The 22,254-nt window shown below is 44.7% G+C and overlaps 1 protein-coding gene across 3 annotated transcripts in view; it reads right to left on the bottom strand.

The window, feature by feature from the left end:
- The window catches only part of DIS3L2 (DIS3 like 3'-5' exoribonuclease 2), a 190,738-nt gene that overhangs the window by 163,412 nt on the left and 5,072 nt on the right, over positions 1-22,254 (bottom strand). For 2 of the 3 annotated variants that reach the window (XM_082056350.1, XM_082056352.1), the window contains 3 exons: positions 8,800-8,958; positions 8,356-8,498; positions 2,649-2,702 (listed from right to left, as the gene is read on the bottom strand). In XM_082056350.1, coding sequence (XP_081912476.1) covers positions 2,649-2,702; positions 8,356-8,498; positions 8,800-8,958 — 356 coding nt within the window. Of the gene's footprint in view, positions 1-2,648; positions 2,703-8,355; positions 8,499-8,799; positions 8,959-9,528; positions 9,630-22,254 lie in introns of those variants that run through there. The other variant, XM_082056351.1, reaches the window with a different exon arrangement.

Here is a 22,254-nt window from a genome sequence, read left to right on the forward strand (position 1 = left end):
AAATTGGAAACTGTTCTTTCCACAAAGCCAGATTTTTTACACATGGTCTTATTCCTCAGTTCTCCCCACCCTCCCTCTTCTGCCCCAACTCTTTACCTAAACCCACTACATACATTAAAAGTTCAAAGTCACTTTTTAAGGAAAATGTCGGCACTTTTTTTTGTCTGTACACATAGTTGCTCTGCGCTGCAGGACACAGTCTGGCATTCATAATTTGTTTGTTCTACACTTTTTCCCTTTTCTCCTATATCCAAGAAAACACAAGGCAGACCCTTTCCCCAGCCCTGTAAAGGTGCCTGGTGGGTCACACCACCCAGTTAAAGCTGTATCTCCATACTCTGCAGGGGCCTTGTCTTAAATTACAGCCACTCTCAAACAATATACCCATATACATACAGTCAACTATGTGTACACACACCCATTTTACAGCAGTTAGTTTCAATACGTGCACACAAGCTGTAAATGTGAATTTGCCATCAGCTTTGTTTTCTCTCCAGAGCAAAACACTTCTGTGTCTAGAGCTCCAGTCTCCTGATTTTTAGATGAACTTCAGCATTTCCAAGAACGCTTGTGCATCCCACTTTTTCCTTCAGTGTCCCCAGCTCCGCACAACTGGCACTTCAGATTACCAGTCCAATTAAAATGGCACCGAACCACGACAGAACAAAATCACTTGCAAAGCCTTAACTGTCCCCAAGGTGCATATAGAATGGTTTTGAGGCTTCTGCAGCCCCCTCCAGGGAACATGGGGCTTTTACTGCTCAGTGGCCACCTGTGAGCATCACCAGCAGTGCTCTCCATCCCCTGCAGTGCTTTCATCTGCTCTGGATGTGTCTTCCACAAGCCCAGCACACTCACTCCATCACTCACGCTCAGCAGTATCGTTCTTCACATTGACAACGCTGGCATTTCCAACCACGCCACCGTGCGCAGGGAAGATTAGAGATGCGAGGCAGAGATTTAAATGCCTGGGTCCATTCTCTGGGCAGCTTTTGAGAAAGGCCCTGGGCATTCTCCTCAACCCCTCATGCAACAACGAGACGAGCAGACAGAGCACATTTGCAGCAAGAAACCCCCTGGGACTTCTGGTGTTAGAAGGTGAACAGCTGTGGCATTTGAACCGCATGAAGCCACAGCCAAGAAGAGAAAGGGATACAGTGCCCTAGTCAACAGCAGGAGACAATGGGAGATTTTTTCACAGCTGCAGCTCTTGCAGCATCTGGCAATGATGGGAAGTCCTGCAGAACATGAGGGCTGCAAATGCTCCATTACGGCAGATAACGTTATATAAAGGACAACCTCCCTAAAACATTTGCCTTAAAGTGAGGTTTGTGTCCACACCAGCCACTGTCACCTTCATCCAGGTGTTGATTCAGCTTGTTATAAGGGAACCAGACTGGTTCTGGTATTCAGCTCCACAAAGGGAAGGAAAGTAGAAAGATAGCCGAGATAACAACCTCAGCTAACCCTCCTTAATGTACATATTCCTGCATGCAGAACAGCGAGCAATCGACTGCATTTGGCAACAGCTGGACACTGGGGTGATTAGCAGTAAATTAACTGGACTAATGTCCAGTTATACTCATGTGAGTAGCTGGGTTTCTCATTTCACCTTTCATTCTTTAATTTCAGATAATATGTATAACAGCTCACACTTAGCACACCTACAAGGACACCTGTAAAGTGAAAAGCTGTGATTCTTCATTACACACACAGTGCTGCTCTGCTGATGTACCCAAGAGCTGTTCTCTATTTCTTCCTATAGTTCATCTTGATCTACTTTGTGCACCCCCGGCCTTCCTCCACCCCTGCAACGCCGGCCTTCTCTAACAAAGCGGGCTCCACACCATCCCAAATCAACAACGTGAACTGACAACACCACAAATTTCGAGATTTTTCAATCCAAGCCCCAAAACAATAGCGCTGTCAGCAGCAGGGACAACAGAGTCAGTGTTTCAGCGTCCCGGGGCAGGCTCTGCCTTCTCTCCCCCGCACCATCAAAACATCTCAATACGAAACTCTCTCTCATTGACGGCAACATTTTGACCAAGTTGGTTCCAGATAAAAAGCCTTGGCTGTGCCAGCTGTGAGGTCACCACCCCTACTGGAAGCCCCCAAAATCGCAAGAGCCCTTCTTTTCTGTCAAAATAAGAGGCACAAGCCAGTCCCATGTGACAGAAGCACATCCCAAGCCAACCAAGATACAGTTCGTGCAAAAGCGGGCACATGAAAAGGAATCACGCATATTATTTCTGGAATGACTTTTCAAATTAGCTCATGCAGCAGATCGAAATGGAGAGCATATTTGTTTAGGGAAGATTAACTTAAATCAGTGGAAAATCTATAAAACCTCTGCAGCCATAAACCAAGGGTTTCCGATTACATTAGCTGGTGGTCCTCAAACCTGAACTCAGCTGGCTTCTGGGAGACCCAGCAGTATCCCCCATTTCTCCACAAGCTAAGTAAGTAGTTCTTTGAGGTATGAAAAAGCAGGATTTGTTTGGAAATATTTGATTTAAAAGAAAATCTAGATCACTTTCATTTATTCCGACTCAGTTCACCTCTGAGTGACCTTTCGTGCACAGCATAACTCCTATCTTAATGCACCTTCACTTATGAACTTTAAAGCAATATACAATTACACTTACTGGAGATGGAATGAAGGCTTCATGGTACTTCTTAGGATTTATTCTTAAGGGTCCCTTAAAAAAAAAAAGTAGAAAAGGAGAAAGATTATGCCTGAATCTTATTAATTTTATATAACATCAGTTAAATTAGAGAGCTGTGGGTAATATATCTACTCAGAAACAGCAGATACATCTAAGTTTCCATTATACATTTCAAGTCTTGACAACTTAGCATCCAAGCAATTTCCAGCCAAAAGGCAGTTCCATGATAGACTTAAGCTGATCTGCTGCAGCCTGTCATCGAAGAGATGTTGAGTCATTACTTGTTGCTGCTACTGGGTGATCTGTTTCCTTCACACATTTTCTGCTGAGCATCTACCCACTACGTTAACAAACAGAGACAATAGAAACGGTTTGTTTTGCTCTGTTTTGGAAAAGCAGAGTGTTGGTTTTGCTTATTTTGGAGGAAAGAGGAAAAGCTGACCTGCTGAGCTCGCATGGCAGCAGGTACCAGGCTCGGGGGGCTCTGGCTGCTTAGGCTGTTCCTGCAAACAGACAGTACCAGGAACTCTGTGATAAAGAACATTTCCAAAGAATAATCAAAAGGAATTTCCAAAAAACAAACATGTAAAGCCTACAGGATTAAATTCTGTTTAAAGTCAAGCTATCTTAAATACATTTGGAGCTCTATGGTTATCTATTTCTGCTTCATCTGCCAACCCAAAGCTCAAGTCACCTGCAGCAAATTCATATCACCCCTCCAAAGTAAACCAACCAGTCGTGCTGCTCATGCTCTGCTCCATCAAGAAAAAGGCAGAAAGGACTCACAGGCTACGTAATGGTGCCATTCCCATCCCAAGAGGGGCCTGGGAATTCTGATTCGAATGACTGCAGTTAAAACTGCATTTGATTCTTACGGAAGCACAACGAGGAATCTGCCTTCAGACAGGCTTCTGCTTTGGGCTGAAACCGTGAAACTTTCTCCGCTTGTGTATTTGAAACAACGCTGGCCAATTTGTTACATGACCAGATTCCATCTGTTTGTACTTCTGTGTTAGGCAATCATAGGAACCTCTCACAGGAATTGCTTCCTTAAAAATTTACTGCGGCATATCATTTTTTTATGTATTCTGGGAAACACTCAGACGATAGGAAAATAAGGCTGATTACATGTGGAAGTTTTGCTGCCTTGAAGAAGAATGTGCAGATTTATGAAGGTTTTCCATTGTTTTTGTTTGCTCGAGTTTGGAAATACCACCACCATGCATTCTATATTCTTCAGGCATTATTTGAGTACTTTGCTGCGATGTCTTATTTGTGCCTTATGTAACTAGTATTAACGAGCACATTACCCACACGATAGGCAAAACCCAGGACAACAGCACGAAAACAAAGACAACCCACTGGGAGCAACCCTGGGGATACTTTATGATGAGGCAAAGTGAGAGCAAACTTGCTGTCACCAGCCTCTAAAAGCACTGGTACCCACTGATGAAAAACTCCCAATGGTCTTTTTTCTCCCCTTATTTCCCAGAATCAGCCATCAAAAACAACGCGCTGTTAGTAAAGGAAGCTGCTACGGAGGGAAAGGAAAATAATGAAAAGGCACGGTTGCTCTGCTTGACGACGAGTCAAACAATTCCAAATACCAGCATCAAGCAGATGAGGGGATATCCTGTGCTACTCTGCAGAATCCCCTCGAATAGTTTGGGACAGCTGTCAATCAGCCAGGTGCAAATGCGCATTATGCGCGTGAAAAATCAGGAGTTTCGTCCATGGCCCAGAAGGCGCCGGAGCGGCTACAGGCACATGGATGCCCAGCTCCAGCAAACACACACAGGAGCAAAGTGTCACCACGTTTACCGGGCATTGTTTCTCTACATTTTATATGCAGCACCTAATTATGATCAGCATGAGGATTCTTACGTCAAGCAGCATTAAAATACTTCAGCTCCTTCCTTTAAGCAAGGAGCTCCCAAAATTTATCTTAGAAAGCAGATGGGCCCTATTATCTGTGCCTATGAAAATGCTATTTACGATGTTGTACATTTCACGCTGTGATATCATATCTGGAACCAGTCACTCTCCCCATCTGCAATGAACAACTGTTCTCATATGTGTATTAGGGGGTGAGGATCTGGCTGCGGAGCCTCATGATGTCACACTAATGTTGTATTATTTTACAATACATTGCACATAATAGCTTCTATATTTATCAGTGTTTTTATGTCAGTAGGACCTTTGTTTTGAAAGGGAAGACAAAGGTTTGCAGGAAGGTTTCTAAAACACTTTCTGATGATTCAAGTCAGCTCCACACATACTTGCCAAAATAGTTTCCAACCTTATTGAGCTTCCCCAGCAAGATAGAGAAGGGTCATGATTTTTCAAGTTGCTCTGCTAGAACCGCGGCAGGCAACACTCAGACTGAACTTCAAGCATCTCAAATCAAGCAGTTTATAACAGCTATCACAACACTTACACCTAGATTTGTTTGTACGTATGATATACCAAAAATGTCAGGGTTCAAGCATCTGCTTGCTCTCAAGGCCACCTTTTAAAAAAGAATCTATGAAAATCAGGGAAACCCCAGCCTTCACACCCACAAAAGAAGAGCTTTCCAAGGAAAAACACCCTCTTCGCAGCGAGGCAGGTTCTGCAGCTCCGCACGCCGCGCTCTCGCCCCGCTGCGCCCAGCAGCCCTGCAGGGAGGGTCTGGGCGACACTGCAGCTGAGGAGCAGACACGAGTTTCTGGCGGGTGCTTCACAAGATGATTACGGTCCTTTGGGTCAACGTTCCTTAATACATAATCTGACTTCATCTGTTGTGTATCGCCAACACCGTCCGCTTACATAACTACGCAGCAGTTATTCCATCTTGTTTGCCTTCAGACCAGCCGATGTGATTCCAGCCAACCTGAGACGCCTGGAGCTTGCTCGCCGCAGGCAGCTTTACTGGGGGGGAAGCGGGAATTCTGCACTCCCCGAAGCACCTGAGCTCGGATCCCCTTCCCTTCAGAAGGACACTGCTGCACACATTGCAGGATTAAATGAAGCCACGAGTCCCGCAGGGCGCACTTCTCCACGCCGCTGATCAAAAACTGAGTTATGTCAGATACAGTACCAGAAGCCATAAAGACTAATATTATTTGACAGACATCAGCACCCATAAAGATAAGACTTTTGTTCTTCCTGATCTAGGACTGCTTAATCTTCGTGGCACTTGTGTTTTATCTGAGCGATCTCCACGTCTGCCGGTAGTTTCGGTGGGTTGGACTTTCAGGAGCACTTGGTTGCACAGCTGCATTGCCAGAGTCCAGCGACATCCTCAGAGTTCACGATAGGGTCTCTTCTCTCTAACAGATCTCTCAAGATCTCACACAAATATATGCAGATCCAGTGTTTCCATGATGCTCCAGGGGACGGCCCTTGCTCAGAGAGTCACGCTTCTGTCTGGCTAGCACTCAAGTTTGCTCAGGACCACCAGATTCAGACCAATAGCTTTGTTCTCCTCTTCCACAGGCTCTTGTGTAGCATTTTTGTAGGTTACTATGCCAGACCAACGCCCTGCTTTTGGAGATTAACACAACAGGTATTTATTCACTATGTCTCTTGCCATTGCACAGAACAGTGCTGAGTATTTGTCCATTCACGAGAGTTGCTTTCAGGATCTCATCTGTCCTGGTTGAGACTGCAATGATGAATGGTCTTGGTGAGATCATAAGGACGAATGAGCTAACGATGAGAGATACTGAGCTGGGATGCTCATGATCTGAGACTCAGCCCTAAATGATTAAGTCCGGCTTCTACTGCTTCCCTGAGATGTGGAACTGGATGAAAGGAAAACAGATACAGCCTAAGAGAGCACGTATGACTCTTCCAGTTACGCAGCACATGACCTGGAGTAGACACTACGCATTTACAAGAATTAGGGATTCTTCTGCCAGAGAGCATGCAATCACAGGTCCTCCGAGACTCAGCATTTCAATGGGATTCTCAGGTAGTAGTCATAGTCTGGTTTGTCTCATCTGCAGCTGCACTCGACCTCAGCGGCAGTTTACACACGCTGCACTTAATGCTATCAGGCTGCGTTACCAAAAACAGACTCCTGAAGATAAGGCAGAAGCTGTAGTTGCTGCAGCCATGGGGGGAAAGTCACAGCTTGAGGCTCTGATTTCTTCCCTCACCATTTGCTTCCCATTGTGAATGTCCACAATAGTCATGTGAAGGTCTCAGCAGCCCAGTGGACCACTGATCAGCAGCAGGGATATGCCACATAGTCTTTTTTCTGAAAGCTAAGAGCTCATCAGGTTGGTCTTCAGGATGGAATCAGGCAATCATATATGGAATCCTCATTACAGCTCCAGAAATTACACCATTATATCACTAAACAAGAATTACTATACAATTATAACAAGAAATCAGACAAAAAGTGAGGTGATGCCATTTGCAACTTCAATGTAGTGATAAAAGTATCATCACCTCATCAGCATTACAACACTAATTAAATGGCAATGCAGCAGTTGTGTGTTTGGGTAAACGATGCCTCAGCATGAGTGTCTCTCATGCCCTCACTGACTTCCACCTGCCTTTTTTCCCCAGCCAGACTGATCTCACTGGGACACCAGGCGTGTCCAGAAGAACATTACAGCACGTTGAGGACAGTACTAGAGCAGTGGTCCCAGGACACCGTCCTCTTCTACATCTCAGTGAACCTCAGCCCTGCCTGCTTTTATGCCAAACTCTTTAAGATCCAGCTACCCACACAAATGGTGGGTCCACCCACAAATTTTGCTAAATATTCAGAGAACTGCTGCCTAACTATGGCTGCAGTTTTGCTGCTCCAAATGGAAGCACAAAGTCCAATCTTTGATCTTTAGAATCAGTAAAATGAGAACATGCTTGCTGCTAGCTGTTCAAGGCAAATAACCATACACATACATGCAAATTATTTTCTGTACCTTGATGGGCTCTTCAGCTCCAGCCTTACTTCAGTAAATCACACTGTCATCCACTAGTGGCTGGGTCAGCCCTAGGACCTCAGGGAGTGCAAAGCAAACCAATGGTCCAATACCATTGCCTGGCCATTTGATATTAATTTAACCAGTTGTACTATAGTTTATAACAAGCTATTGCAATGTCCTGGTAGGCACAGCACTATGAGACCCTAGGGACCACAGCATTACCTGCACCATCACTCTCCCTTTACTTTTTGTTGAGGAAGACTTCCGGGAAGACTTGATAGATTGAAAAAAAGAAGAACAGACTGGACGCAGAGGCGTCTGCACCTCATTGCTGATGACTAATGAACATCTTTGTGAGGAATATCAGCAAGAAGTATCTTGCAAAGGGCATTCATTTCTACTTAAACTGACAAACACAGAGGCCGCCAGCATCTGCTGTGTTTTTGAGCATCATTTGTAAAAGCAAGTGTCTCCACAATAATGACTACCATGGCTAGCAGAACATCCAAACAGAATTCTGCAATTCATCGCGATCGTGGAATTTTACAGAACATGCAATCAAACCACAAACTATACTTCAGCTGAACGGAAAAGATTTCATTGCGTTTCTAGAACCTTCTGAGAAAGGGAAAGAAAATCTTCCTGTAGTATCTAGAAGCAGTATATCAATTTCCTGTCATACAACCAGCTGACACTGATTTCCAGAAATGGCCTGTGATTTCCACAGGCTTATCACAAGAGCATTCGTGGTGTTATGTTCCAGGCACCTGAATCAGCTCTCCCCTTTTCAGTCCTGCTGAAACATCTTCTTTTGACATGTAGGCTTCGAATATACTCTTCTTCCTCCCTCGAGTGGGTTTATTTCGATTCTTCCTATCACCTGATGTTGGGACAGCAGCATAGGATCCTCCTGCAAACAAAAATTCATAAGTGTTATCTTGCCCATAGAACTTGTCTACGTATCTTAACAGCAGCTGTACGGAGGCTTTGTATCCAAACTTGAACTTCTGAGAACAGTTTGCCTAGAAATACTGGCACCCGACTTCAGAGCACCGAAAAGCCTGGAATAATCACATTTTACAAATAATCAACAGTCTTTTACAGCTCATTTTAGAGTTAAGAGCATTCATCCCAGCCCATCTTCTAACAGTGCTGAGCACATGCTTCAAGGCAGCTTATTCCTGAAGCATGTACACACTCTGCTTTAATACCTCTGGGAGTTCCCAGTTGTCTAGGGCTTATTCTGCTGTCTGAATTGTTCATTGTTTCTGTCTGTGATTCAGAGAGTTGTCTCTTCCTATCGAAGTTCTGGGGACTTCTTGCAGATTCCGAGTTGTTTCTGGTCCTTGCAAACCCTCTCCTTTCTGGACCTGAAATCAAACACAGGTTTGAAATAACAGGGGAAGGAAGAGGAACCCCATTGCCAGCTTGTGGTCCTGCTGAAACTCATGGTCTGCAGTACCTCAGTACAAGTCACAACTGAGAGACATGCTCTTCAACCAAAAGAAATGATGTCTTCATTAGTTCATTTGCAATCTATTGGCTCTTTGTGCCTCTTAATCCACCACTGACTTCTTTTAGTATAAATAAAACTCTGGAAATTACGGTACTAAAGTTGGATACAACCCTTCCAAAATCCTGGGAAATTCATTAGAGCATATAAAATGTGAAATCGTTAAACTGTTTCCAAAACTTCCACCCCATTAAGCCCCCAAGTAGTGAGAAAATACAACTTCCCTACAACTTAATTAAGAAGTTCAGGAATCACGGAGGACAAAAAAATACAAAAAATCTCAGCAATTCACTCTGGACTAATTAACTTTTGAGCTACCAGAGTCAGCACGGTACATGATGACACCACAAAGAAATGCCAAGGCTCCAAATGTCCCGCCTGCTCAGAATAGGCCACGATCACACGAAAATATCCTGCAAAGACTCACCCCCTCCTTCCCTGCCATCACCTCAGCCCCTTCCCTACAGCCAGGAGAGCGAGCAGCGGCTTCCAAAGCGTGTGCCAACGCTGTTCCACGGATCAGCACATTGGAATGCAAGCCCGCGCCGCGCAGCTGCCCTCTTGGCCCTCCACCTGGATACCGAACATGTCATCACAGCTTTGCCTTCCAGCCCCTCCTGGCTACGCGCCCCGGCTCCGAGCTTGTACCTGCAAGTCAGAAAATGCGAGATGCCAACTTATTTGCCATGGGGCTATCCAAGTTACAAGGCAATTCTTTTAATTATTTTTTTTTTTTTTACGTATGGTATCGTTCACAAATGAAATCACAGATTGCTCACTGAAGCAGTGAGTTTAAAAAGCTGTACTTAAGTGGAGATCTTCGAAAATATGATACCATAAGAGAAAATTGCTACTTTACCCAACTTCCATATATAATAACAGGCAAATCAGCAGGAGGAGGGAGGAAACCTCCTAATTCAGGAGAGGAGACACCAAGAAAGGCAGAGCGACAACTTGAGGTGCTGGCTCAGCCCAGGAGGAGATTAAATGACCCATGAGTGTCCCCAAACGGGACACTGAAATGAAGAGAGGGCTGCTGTGTTCAGTGACAATAAGGGCAACGTCATTTGGCCTCTTTCTAAATCATCAAGCTTTTCATAGTCTGCCCGTGCTTTCAGAGAGGAGACTGTCCCAGGGAGGCTGCAGCTGTAACACAGCAAGAGCACAAATGTAGGTTTCAACCAATGCGAATGAGGCAATATAACCTGTATGGACCACACGGTGAGACGGAACCGTTAGTAAAATTAACCGATTTGCAAACGCCCAATGAACCGATTTGCAAACGCCCCAAGGGTCAAGAGATTAAGCTCAAAACCAACGAGAGTAAAAGGACTGGAGAGATCTGAGCAGAACAGCTTTTGAATTGGCACCAGAGACATTTTGGTGAAGGAATCTGACTTAAACTGCAATAGGTGGGATCTTGGGCACACTATTAAAAGAGCAAAGCATTAGGCTGATCACCCAGAGAGGTCACGCAATCTGCTTTGTTGGAGGTTCTTAAAAATAGGTGAGACAGACGTCTGCCAGAGTTGCTCTGAAAGGACTAGTTTTTTCCTTGAGGTAGTGAAATGGGTTACACGAGCTTGTAAGGCCCTCTAAAGCCCTCGTTTCTATGACAGCAGCTCACAGAAAATACTACTACGAATTGAAGAACTTGGGATTAAAAGGAGGCTACACCTTAACATGTAATTAGGAAGGAGCCAAAAAAAAAAAAACCAAAAAAAACAGTAGAAAATTAAAACGAGGGAAAATAAAATGTCTCATGAGTTGGGAGGTGAGCTGAGAACCAGAATTAGCCACTGCCAAGCAGAGCTGGCCCAGCGCTCACCACGGCCATCGGTTCAGAAGTTTGGGGCCGCTACTGCCAAAAATAATGCAGAGCAACGGCAAAGGGTAGAGAAGCATCTTCCGTGACGAAAAGTAGACGGGCAGCGAGGCGCTCGCCCGTTTTCAACACTGAAACCTTTGGCTTGCTCTCTGGTGGGATTTTTCATCTGCTCAGACTCAGACACAAACCCAAAGAAAAAAGAATTGACTCAAATGAACAAACTCTGCTTTGATTTAGCTGGTTTGTGAGCCAGCCATACGCGACCACTTTGGGTAAGTATTTGACCCCCTTGGCCATGATGTTTACAGCTAAACAAAACCAGCCCTGTTACAAAGCCACAGACAACTGTCACAATTAGCATTCAACTGGAACACATCGAATTCTGCATGACTCTGAATTTCTTGTATTTCTCCTGTTAAAAGAAAGAGAGCTAACTACAGGTCGCCATCTGTTTCAACTAGATTCAATATTTGCTTCTATAACGCACCTGTCCCGTAAAACTGGAAGTCAGAAATACTTCTCATGATGGGCTTTTCTGCTGCCCAGCATTAATATTCTGATGGATAAATGGACATCATTCCACAAAGCAAACTCTACCCTGACAGCTCTATAGATTGCAAGGGATACGTTGAGACTACTCTTTATGAAATAACCCCTATGACTAGCTTAAACTCTGTTCCAGCACCGGATGTGTCAGAAGTCTGACTTTTTCTGTGGTGTTACGGTTGCATGATTTATAAGATAGAAAAAAACCTTTTAAGGTAAGATGTCACACAAAATAACACCACATTCTAGGCATTAAAATAATCAATGACTAAATAAATAAGTAAATGTAATAAAAAATTAAAAATCACTTCAGTACAAGGGAGACTAAGGGGCAGCGGGAGCTGGGGGTGGTTGACACCTCCTAAGGGGGGGTTGAAGCAACCACAATGCACCAAACATGTCTACATGTGCAGAACCACTCCAGCTTGAACGCAAAGCAATTCTAACACAAGACACAGCCGTGTTCACAAAGCACAGCAAACACAACGTGTGTGGGAATGTTTATCTGGCTGCACGGAGCTGCTCTCTGTGGATGCAGCCACCACCTGCCTGGAATTTCTAGATATTCTGCTATTTAGAATGATAGAATCATTTCGGTTGGAAGAGACCCTCAGGATCATCAAGTCCAACCATAACCTAACCCCAGCACCAAACCATGTCCCTTACGACCTCATCTAAATGCCTTTTAAACCTCTTCAGGGATGGTGACTCCACCACTGCCCTGGGCAGCCTGTTCCAATGCCCAACACCCTTTTCCATGAAGAACTTTTTGCTAATATCCAATCTAAACCTCCCCTGGTGCAACTTGAGGCCATTTCCTCTTGTCCTATCACTTGCTACTTTGGAGAAGCAACCACCACCCCCCCCCCCCATTTCCAATAATACAGGAGTTAACAATTTGAGGAAAGGTGGTTGACTCTTCATTATGTGAAGTCCTCTGGAGGGACACGGGTTGAAAGAACCCCAACAGCTCTATGAGGCAAGGAGGCCTGAGGGACGGAGGGACACCTACACAGGACATGGTGTTGCACACACGGAGCAGTGAACCAACTCAAACTAGAGAAGGGGAAACACCTGTGGGATGCAGAAACACACAAGCAGGACACGGGGGGGAAGGATGGAGCTGGGGGTGCCCCCGAGGCAGCAGCCCAGGCCAGCAGTGGCCGGTTGGGCTCCGCTGGAGCTCGGTCCAGAATCCAAACCATCGCGCTTCATCTCCGTCACAACAACAATGACATCATGCAATGGCACATTTTAGTCTTTAAACCTAAGTACCTATTAATCTTTTCTTATTTTGGAAAAAAAATGCAGGCGGGCAGCTTCCTAGAATAATTGACCTGGCTTGCAGCAAAAGAGGAGGCTTGATGTTTTAAATCAGCGTATTCTGACATCATTTATACAAAGTTACTCTGTGGTTTAGGTTTTAGAAAGTACTGCATTTAATTAAATTTACATCTATTAGTCAGTTATCAACTAGATGGTCAACTAAATCAACTAAAATGTTCAACTGAACATGAAGTTAGTAAGGCAAGAAAGTCTTTAATTTTATATAAAAATTTGAATATTGCTTTACACAAGAAAGAACCAAGACCTTCAATTTTGTCTACCAAAAATGAAACATCTCCAACTTCCCTCCAAAACCTGTCAAGCTATTTGATTACTACTAACACAGAAGGAAAATATTCCTCACTGAATTTTCATCACCTTTTGGATACCCCTCATCCAGGATCCAGTAAGAATTAGTTTAACTTGAGAAATCTAAGTGACTTCCAAGACATGGACAACTTGGTACAGCTTTCCCCTTTTCTGTCAAAGGGCATCTACCTTGCCACTAGGCATTTTTACCTCCAAGCTTCCACCTACATCATTTATATTTAACCCAGCTCTCTGGGGTGGGCAGGACTGTGAGAGCACCACATTTGTGCTGGTGACACCTCTACAGGTTTAGGACTCACCCCACTGACGGCTATGTCAACACGCAAAGGTTCCTTTTACATCTTAACAAAAAACAAACAAAACATTATGTTGAAAGTGTTGGATGGAACGGTGTTGTTACAAACTTTTCCAACACAAAATACTTCCATCTACTACTTACCTTTATCAGTCCATGGCTGGGCATCAACACCTCCTCTAACTCTGCTATTGCTGAGAGGATTTTCCATTGCTTCCCAGCATTAGATCATGATCTAGATATGCAAAGGAATCTTTCAAATACGTCCGCTTTACAGTTAGCATAAGCATGAGAAGAAACAGAAGCATAGCCCCAGAACTGATAACACGCAATAGAACAATTTGTTATCAGTTAATGAGACACTCTCGACTAAATATTTGTCCATATTTCTAAAATGTTTCATTTCATTGCTGACACATTTCAATGACTTAAACCAATTTCCTTCCAACCTTCCAAGAGGTTCCCTGACATTTAATTCTTCAAGACAGCCCAGCTATGCACTTCAGAAAACACTGGAAGGATACACCCATGAGCTGGAAGGCTCCAAAAGCAGGAATTAACCAACTAAAGGCAATGAGAACCACCCTGATGCCAACTCCTGCTTAGTCCTACACTCCCATTTAGTTCAGACTAGGTTAAGCATGGCAAGAAAGCTAAATACAGCATGTTCCTGCTCATCCTTGCTAGAGACCCAAGGCATTAGAGTCCAACCATCTGGCAGCCCAAGGCATCACCTCGCAGATCTACGGTTTCAGGCTGGCCCTTGACCCCTGCGGAGTTGGCAAAGCAAATGTTAGAAACCATCAGCTTTGGTCTTTTAGCAAACAAATACTCCCCACCGCCCTACCAAGAAGTTCTACCTGCAGCTTTATGAGCCGCTGTGGATGCCCATTTGTAACAGGGTATATTAATAGTCTCAATACAAGAGTTTAGCCAACTGTTTTGCAAAGATGTCTAGCACCCAAAAAATCGCCAAACCTACATAGTCCCTGAACAACCCATCCCAGGTACTTCTGTGAATCCAACTGTGCCGCTTTGATGAGCTGGGGGACGCAGTTTTGGCTGGTAACTCCGGATGGACACAGACCTAGTGCAGATACTCTTGTCCCAGGCAACTATTAGTTTCATTCTCCACAGCCACATAAACCCTACAAGCAAAAGCGCACTTTGCCGGTACAAACCGCATTAACATCAAGGCAGTTTTGCTGAGTTCCCCATGTCCTTCCCTTTCATATGCTTAAACAGGCAATTTAAGCACTATTTGATATTTTCTGTTGCTCAAAGAAGCCTCTCAAATAATTTCCTCTCAAATTTTAAAAGCCAAAACACGTTTATTAGATTGTTTTTGATTTCCAGCTCAGCAGTGACCTCCAGTATATGCCATATTATATAAGTGACTAACTCAGAAACTGCAGGCGCTTAAATGACTACTACAATATCCGGCATCAAATTACCACACATGGGCAAAAACAACAGGCAAAACCAACAAACACCAAAGTGATCTCAAATGCAAGTTATGTCAACAAAAAACACTGCCCTTAGACAGGCCAGAAGTAACTAGTTATTTATGCTCCACAAAATATTGTGCGGATTTACAAGATTAAATGTCCCACTAATGGTAACAGCCAAGTACTTTTTTGTTCTATTTTCTTTTAAAAGGAAATACATAAAGACAGCGGTCGGTATAGCTGCTCAGGGAAAGAATTTTGTATCAGGAAGAAAAAAAGACACTCCTTGGAAGATATCTCAAGCAAAACTCTGGTGATAGAGCCTAAATAACACAAACAGGACCAAAACCCATCGTCAGCTCCGCTCCAGCCCGTGCTTGGAACAGCCACACCTCAACACGGCTCTCAACGTGGATTAAAGGAGTTCAGAGCTCTCCAATAGCCTTGGAAGAGAACAACCTCCATGCATCTTACAGTATCTTGAAGCAAAATGCTTAAATAATAGAGATGGCTCGAGATTAAAGACAAAGCAATAGAGAGAAATGAGGATGTCACGGGAAGGAATTCATTAGAGATGTAGGAGTGGAAAGGCAAGACTTTGAGATACGTTATCAGTTCAGTGAGGTTTCACTGCAGCAAAGAGGCTCTCAGGAGATAAACCTGGGAGGCAATATTTCAGATGCTCAATCTGGAGTCTAAGAGAAGGTCTGAGAGCACATTTTCCTTCTCATGAGCAAATAACAAAATGAGATGCTCCATCTCTGATGAAGTGTAAACTCAAAGAATCCTAAACCGGAGGTTCTGCAGCCCAGTCCTGTGCTCGGTCCAAGTCCAACCACAGAGGCAGTTCCTACAACGTTGCTGTGATTCCTCCTCAAAAATAACCCAGATGTGAATGATTTGAAATTATCTCAATAACTGAAAAGTAGAGGAAACTTCTGGGAAAGGGAACATCTTGTCAGAAGTGGAATAGGACAGTGATACAACTGCACTGTAGGGATTTTGGCAGATGGCAGATTGCATAATTAAGCTTAAAGTTAATTAAACAGTCATTCAAAGAAGAGAAACAATGCAGACCTACATTTACATGCACGGGCTCAGCCAAAATGTAAATTCTATGCAAACGTCCCGAACTGAGTGGATAATGTATTGAAATCCAGCTGCCAGATCGAGCTCCCATGCCCACCAGTCTCCACTAATTGACCCTTTTCCATGGGCCACCAGAGCCCAGACACGGCACAAACTGTAACTTTCCACCGTCAAGACAAATCAAAATAAGGTGAGAAGACGGCGCTTAAAGTGAAGCCCTGTCTGCGCAGCTCCTAAACGTGGGTTTAATAGTGATTCAAAGCAACCAGTTCCTCCAGCAGCAGCCCAACTGGTTACCAGCAACTCTGCACAATGCGACGCGGCTCCTCTGCCTGTGCCAGCCAGCAGCTTGTCTATGCATCCATAAACGAGGACACGGTGGGGCTGCGAGACATCTGTGCACCCGGGAACAAATCTGGAGAGCTCTCTGGTCCTGCCTCTTTGGAGAAGGCGATTCTCTAAACGTTTTCGGCAGAAAGTCTGCCAAAATCTGCACAGAAGAGTTGAATGTCCACAAAAAAAAAAAGGCACAAAGGGGATTATTGCTGCATGGAGGACAAGCTGGCTGCAGAAAGGCAGCCTGGCTCCCAGCTGGTGACTCCTGGATGGGGAAATACAGGTTGTCATGGTTTGTGAGTTCATGGGGCCATGAGGTGACCACGCCACTGTAGCTGGTTGGAAAAGACTCAGACATCCAGCATTCTCACAATGAGATGTTGAGGAAGAAGCATTCCTATTTGGGGATGGAGGGAGCAAAAAGGTGAAGTGCCACATTCATGGCTACTCAGGAAAGTCAGGAGCAGAGAGAGATGCTCCTTTCCAGACCCATGTGCTGCGTGCCCCTGGATTTCAGTATGAACTAGGCAAAATGAAAACATTCCTGCTCACTTCAGCTTTCTAAAAGGGCCTATGCTTTGAAAAACTGAAATGAAGGAAAATGGACAATGGATTCTTTCTGCTGTGGAAAACAATGCTGTGGGAACTGCTCCCGATCACCAAGATCATGTGCCCACGACACCATGATTCCTCTTCCAAAACACTTCCAAGCATCCTGATGCTCGCAGGATTTTGACTGCAGTAACTCACAGTAATTGCAGTTTTATTCAACTCCTCAGCAGGGTTTGTGTTGTAGGAACACTACAGGAGTGTAGGAGCCAAAGATACCATTCCAGGCTCTGCACGAAGGGTTGGTGACGAAACTCATTTAGTAGCAATAGACTAAAAGTTTATCAAAATAGTTACTGTGCTCCAGCTGCGTGCAGCAGCGCAGCGGCGTTGTCAGGGAGGGGAGACAGCTCTTCTGGTTTTCAGGACTCTCTGTGAACCTGCTCCACCCTGCTCCTGACCTCCTCACTACCTGCTCCGCCTGATGACTGCACCGTTCCACGCTGCCCCCTCGTCCTTCCACCCCCCACAATACCTTTTGCTCTTGGTTTTATCCAGCAACCACGCTGTGAAAAGGCTTCTTCAAAAAAAAACACCTTAAAAGCGCAATATTGCAGAAGTTCTCCTTTTGATTTCTCTGGGCTTGTTTGAGGGAAGCAAGTTGCTTGAAGATCAGAGGAAGTCGAGAGGCTTTGTAAGGCAAAATACCTGACAGCAAGTGCAAACGTACCAGAAGACATTAACAACGGAAGAAACGAAAGAACTGCTTTCAGATTCATACATATTCTGAGGTTACCAAATGTGCTGCAGAACAAGACAATTTGCTGATGAACTGCTCCCTGTACTGCTCACTCAGTGTAGTATGTATGTCATTCACGACTCTTAGTACTATGTGGGGAAAATGCCTAAAAGCATAAAGTGAACAAAAACGCACTATTGCTGCAAGGCTTCTATCTGTAGAGAGCCTGAAGAATTCTCCAAGGCATGACCTGCCCCATGCATCTGTGGGCTGCAGCTGCTGGTGTTGACATTTTCCTTCAGCACCCTGGAAACTTTAATTTTTGTCGCAGAAGACATTATTTTACGCAAGAGATCCCAACATTTTGTTTTCCATCCTGCCCCAGCCAAGTTTCAACTCTTCTGTCGCTCGGATTTCCCCACAAGAGGGAGTGAGGGATTTGCAGCCCACAGCACTTCATGGAGCTTCTTAGCAGGGGCTTGGGGTGGGCGGGCAGGAGATGGACACCAGGACATGGAGAGGAGACGCAGAAGCATAGGCTGGAGAGCAGGGCAGTGGTGAAAGCCCTGCAGCAGGTATGGCCTGGAGAGGAACCACCATCAGCCACTGGGACCAGCTGCAACACATCTGTCCTACCTACCCAGGTACCCACGGCAAAGGAGACACCTCGGAGATTATCTGAACAATGGGATGGAGCTGCCTGGGGTGCGTGGGCTGGCTGACCTCACCCACAGCAGAGGACAGACGGCTTTTTTATATTAATTCCCATGCAAATTACAGCATCTTTTGGGGGTAGAATTTGTTATTGGGGCTTTTAAATGTGCCAGTAACAGCCTACATACCACAAGCCTTGGTAAAACTGTTCCAATGGTCATTTACCCTCACCACTGAATCGTGCTGTATTTCAAGCCTGGATTTGTTTAGCCTCAAACACATTATATCATAATCTGCTCAGCTGAGTAGCCTGTTCTTGAACGTCTGTTCCCCATGTAGGCAATTTACTGAAAGCTCCCTTCCCCCAAGCGTCTCTTTGATAAGTAAAGCAGGGTTCCTCAAATCATTCACTCACGATCCCAGCGTTTTAATCTTCCTTGTGGCTGTCCTCTGAGTATTCATCAATTCATCACTGCACCCCGAACAGAGGGCATCACCGCAGGATACGGGGCTGCAGAAGCTGCTGCCGTGCCAGACACACGCGGTCCATGCTCCATCTTCCAGTTCCCATGCTCATACATTACACTTTTGGCTGCATTTCACAGGAGGGGGATGTTCAGCTGATTAATCCATCAAAAGCTCAAAACTTTTCTTCCAAGCTGTTGCTTCCCACACTGGGTTCCTCGCACCGCCAGCATGGATCTGCGCTGGCCCAATAAATGGATTTTGCCTTGCCTGCTCCCAGTCCACCAAGTGATCCAGACGGCTTCCAGTAACTGCCCCCATTATTCAATACTCCCTGTGGTCTCCAAGTCATCCCAAAACGCCTTCGGTCCTACTTGTACATTTTCTTTCTGATGATTGACAAAAGTATTAAATAGCACAGAGTCAGAATACGACACTGTGGGAACCAGACACACCTGTTGGTAACAATTCTCAATTTATTGCTGCATTTAATTAGCTCAGCTAAACAGCTTTTAAACCATTATACATGTGCTGTGAATTTATTATGCTAATACACCAGCATCCACACACCTTTATCACCAAACTCCTAATCCCATAAGAAACTGACACTAAGGGAGCTCAACAGGACCTGTTGTTGCATAATTTGATGACATGTCACATTAAAGAAAATCTTTAAAACTAATTAAAAAATTAATTCAGTTCTTCTAGAAGCCTATTATTTTCCTGGGTACAACACCACACTGACAAGCATAGTTACCTGAGCTACAGAATGGGGGCCTAACTTCAGAGATTGGAGCCAAAAAGAAGTTTAAAAATCTAATTAGAAAACAAAAATAGCAGGTTAACAGCAACAAGTGTTACAGTACATGAAGGAAGCTGCTTCATGGAGATAAAAGCTTTGCTGCCAAGTGCGAGGGCTCCTGCTTTGGAACCCGGTCCCACTGCACCGCGGCGTGTTCAGGAATCTGGCACCGGGCAGGGAAGACACTTATTAGGTCACATACAAAACCCACAGTCCCTGCAAGGGCAGGATCTCATCTCCCCAGGAGAGGATACATCAGATATTAACTCACATACTATAGCCAATGTTAGCCAAAAAACATTGGTTGCGCAAGATTCAGGAACGCAACATTTTTCTCTAACAAAAACAAGAGAAATTTATGTTTGCGATGACATTGCTAAACCATTAGAGAAAGGAGAATTCTGTTTTTCATGTGTTTCTCAGATGGGGCCATACAGTAAATCCAGTTTTCCCTCCTCTCCCATACCTTATTACTATGATTAACGGCATCTAAGGAACGTTACATTGGATCTGGCAAGACTAGCTACGATTTAAAGATTTCCACAGCAACCAGCATTCTTCATTTATTGAGCTGCGGCCTTCACTAGATCGCTGGCTCACATTTACTGGTGCCAGATAGGGAGATAACAGCATTTTAAAGTACTAAATTCCACCACGCAAGAACTGGAAGGCTCATCACTAAAAAGCAGCATAATCTTAAATTTGCTTTACAAGAAAATCAGAAGCTCTGGCTCTCCCTCTGAAGTTCCCCCAGAGAAACAAAGGCAAATACAAAATTTACTGCAGCGTACAATGGAAAGACAAAATCCCCAACATTTTGTCATCTTTTCATCTTGGTATTTCTTGATCAGCTGTGCCCATCAAGCACACAGGAAAGCTATTCCAGGACATTGCCTTTACCTAGCCTGAACCTTTCCAATGTCAGAGTTGTAGCCACAAACACACCACCACCATCCAACAGCAACGATTGTTTTTAAAGCTCTGATGCTGAACACCCTCCCGCTTGCCAGCGACGCCTGCTCCGTGGAAGCTGCCCAAGTGGGTTAAGCACCACCGGCTGGGCAAATAAACGTGTCAGATGATAAATCAGGAAGAGCCGTGGAAATCCTATATACTGTTTCAGAGTTGTTACCCAGGAATTATCTGTTTCTACTCAGGGGGCACGCTGACCCTGACAGCTGGGCAAGATACCTCAGTCACACCATGAACCCACAAAGCTCTTACGAGAGGAGCCTCAGGAGGCTGCCGAGCAAAGCTGGTCGTGTGTTCTTCCCAAGGAGGATGTCTGCAGATACAGACTGAGACTGTATATCCAGCCCTGCAAAACCTGAGCCTATTTCAGTAGCAACCCGCCTTCACGAGCATCCTGCTCCACCCAAATTTTCAGCATCAAAGCCACCTCAGTCCCAGCTCCCGAGATCCTCTGAAACCGAGTGTGGCCAGGAGGTGGTGTTCCCAAAGACCACGCTGCGCTCCATGTTTGGAGGACAGTTCTCTTCTGCAGATGTCTGGTTTTTAGGCTTTCCAGCAGGCTCAGGACTGCGCTATCAAACAGCAACGTTCCCCCAAAACCAGGCTGAGAAGCGCACGTACTCAGAAAGCAACCAAAACCGCGCTGCCCTGAATAAAACACATCGCTTGGTCTAAACTACTTACTGATAAAGCAACACACCACAGACATTTCAGATGAAGTTCCACTTAGCAGCCATGCAAATCCTAACTACTAGCATGTGACAGACAGATGCCACAGAAGGAGTCGGTACTTCTGTCCTCAAGGAAAAAGGGGTTTTAAGCTCTTTTACAACAGAAACATCAGTCAGTCTGAAAAGAGATTTCGATGACTAACTCTGTATTGAAGTGGGAAAACCCTTAGAGACTTTGATCGAAACCAGAAAACAACCCAGGGGACTTCAGAAAAGACTTTCTGTTAAGGAAGTTTAACTGAATTCTAACACCCAAGGAACCTAGAGGACTGGAGATTTAGGGAAAAGTACCAGCAGGGAAATTGTATTAGATGAAAAACTATAAGCATCATCATTTAAATTGGCATTTTAGGATTATTTTCTGTCTTATTGGAGCTTGTTTGAGAAGAAACTTCAGAAGAGCAGGCTTTATGGCAATTCTCTTCACAGAGGTTAGAGCTGCACAGAAAGGAACAACAATCTGCAAAACGTACCTATATCCTCCCAAATCTCAGAGTGCTGATGCTGCACAGGGAATCCAATGCGCAGTTTCGCGGCTGTGCCACATGTTTCAGATGAGGGACAATGAAGTTTTGTTCACACTCAACTCTCTCAACTGCAAACTTTCCAATAGCCACTAAAGGCAGTTACTATATGGAACACCAGCAGAGACCACCAGGGCCAATCTCCTCATTATCTGCTAGGAAATTATTTCTGTCTTCCAAGCCTCTCGGCCCCTCGCAGCCAACAGCCCACCCAGAGCACTCAAAGGCGTTTCTCAGCCCTCCACGTTCGCCTTCAACTTTAGCACGTTCAGTTTTAGGATGGCTGCAAACCTGACCATGGTTAAAGCCTGAGCTGCAGAGCTGTTAAGAAGAGGACAATGAAAAGCAGCGATATAAAGAGATGCTTGGCTTTGAGATTAGCTCAAAGAGCCTTTTGGAAAGCCTACAACAGCCTGAACGGAGTTAATTTGTGAGGAAATGTCACTGCTGAAAAGATTATATGCCTCACCGCTATGACAGAAGTGATTCTTGCCATCACAGTTTCACAAGCCTTGATTT

This window comes from Streptopelia decaocto (genome assembly GCF_964273445.1).
Source record: "Streptopelia decaocto genome assembly, chromosome: 6".
NCBI classification, from domain to species: domain Eukaryota; kingdom Metazoa; phylum Chordata; class Aves; order Columbiformes; family Columbidae; genus Streptopelia; species Streptopelia decaocto.